Source organism: Pteropus vampyrus, unplaced genomic scaffold, assembly GCF_000151845.1.
Source record: "Pteropus vampyrus isolate Shadow unplaced genomic scaffold, Pvam_2.0 Scaffold78, whole genome shotgun sequence".
Lineage (NCBI taxonomy): Eukaryota > Metazoa > Chordata > Mammalia > Chiroptera > Pteropodidae > Pteropus > Pteropus vampyrus.
Window position 1 is genome coordinate 1,757,777 of NW_011888859.1, and position 2,023 is coordinate 1,759,799.

At 47.3% G+C, this 2,023-nt stretch overlaps 1 protein-coding gene across 1 annotated transcript in view; it reads right to left on the bottom strand.

The window, feature by feature from the left end:
* Window positions 1-2,023, bottom strand: part of LOC111741446 (nesprin-1-like) — a 137,943-nt gene that overhangs the window by 108,589 nt on the left and 27,331 nt on the right. The window contains exon 9 of the mRNA XM_023532163.1: window positions 104-235. Within this exon, the coding sequence (XP_023387931.1) occupies window positions 104-235 (132 nt within the window). The remainder of the gene's footprint in view (window positions 1-103; window positions 236-2,023) is intronic.

Genomic DNA, 2,023 nt, shown 5'->3' on the forward strand with positions numbered 1-2,023 from the left:
TCTCGGGGCTGTTTACTAGGGTCGGGTCTCAACGGTTCATGCCCAGGGTGGAACAACTTTATGGAGGTCAAGGTCTGTGAGCAAACCAGGAGCACAGCCCTACCTGGGAGGAAACTTCCTCAAAGGCCTGGTTCAATCCATCCAGCAAAGAAGTCACTGCAGATTTGTCTTGGGTCTGCCCTTCCCCTTTGTACAGTGGCACACCAGACAGGAGCCGACTGGGCCTGCTGTAAAGCTGGAGAAACACACGGGCAGCTGAGTTAAGACAGTGTGCACTACATCCGGGTGTTTTCATTTAGAATTGCTCACATCGAAGCGGATGCTGGATCTTCCGGCCTTATGAAAACCTCTTCCCTATCTTTTCTCCCTTCCTCACACCGAAGAGAAGGAAACAGCTTAAGAGGCACTTTGTACAAATGACCAATGATTCTTGAAAGAAATTACTCATCAAATGTCATAAAATAAAGAACAGTCAATGCTTTCCATTTCTAACTCCATGGGGAAATGAGACATGAACATGAACCTCAACTTTAACAGTCCAGGTATCGTGTGAGAACGTCAGTGGCTGCAGGAGGAGGTTTTCCCTGTAAGTCCCATGGAGGATGCCAGGGTGTGAGCACGGCACTGACAGAGAGAAGAAGTGGCTCTCTGAGCTTAGAGCAGGTGGTGGACGAGACGTCCGGTAAGTCTGCAGTGCTGGATGAATCACACAGGTGCTTCCAGGTGAACGGACTATAGGCGGAATCCAGGGATTGGGCACATTGAATAACACACTTAACGAATGGAGAATAATAAGCATGGAATATTACCAGAAATATCCCAGATTTATCTGAATAAGACAATCAGAAAAGACTGCACTCCCTGATTTAGGGCTGAAAATATCCCCCCAGTCAAAGGAATCAGGAAATACTATAACACGAAGGTGAGATAGCAATCGAGTCCAGGAGGGCTACGTCTGAAGCAGAAATCAAAGAATTCAGACGTTTGATCAGGGGTGTGAAGAAGGCTTCATTCAAACATAGGCAGGAGGTCCATGCAAACATATAGGGCACCACTCGTCTGGGACAACTGCCTCTGGGAATGGAGCTTTATACTCCCCAGGGCCAGAGCTGGGACTATTCCTGTGGACAGCGGCCAAGAAGGCACTTCAGCAGAGAAGGAGAGTGAGAAAGCGTGGCATGCCACAAGATTTAGCAAAATGAGGTAGAAATGAATGGCTCTGGAGGGACTTAGACGAGGTTCCCCATAGATGAGGGGACACGTTATGACCTTTAGACCGCCTCCTTTCAGGCCATCCTGGCAGAGTTGTACCTGCTTCGCAGCACCTGCTCTGTCAGCTCCTGCCTGTCCTCCTCAGATGCTCTGCACTGACTGATGCCCTTCATCTGAGGTTCAGCCTCTCCCAGCTCCTCAGCTAATCCTGCCCAGAGCCATGAGAACAGCAGCTTCCAAAGGGAAGTTCTAGAATTTACTCTGATAAAATGTCTGTTATGAAATGCTCCAGGTGAGCACTGAGGGCTCAGGACCCAGGACTAGGTTTCCATCTTCAAAATCCTGGTTGGGCCATAGCTGTGGTGAGCATTGCAGGCTTGCCCAGGTTCCTGGCCTCACTCACTAGCTCTCCAAGGGGTCGATTCGTCTGACCCTCTGGCTTCTGCTCAGAGTGAACTAATGGCAATTGTCTTCCTGAGACATTCTGTTGCTATATTCAATTCCATTGGATTTGACTTGCTGGATGGAACCAAGTCCAGCATCACACAGCACCTGCCCATCTCAGGACCCAGACTGCAGATGACAGTTCTAGCTGATCACTGGCTTCCTCTTCCTTTTAGACCCCCCGAGATCCCAACATTTCTCATTAAGAAATGCTTCTGAAACTATTAAATACTGGAAGCTGTGATGAAAAATAAGATAACATGACAATTTAGTTCTAGATTTTTGAGATTTCTTTTGTCCTACATACATAATCTTTGATTTACATCTATAATTTTTAAAGTTGTAAAAAAATGGAGGCCACTTAAAA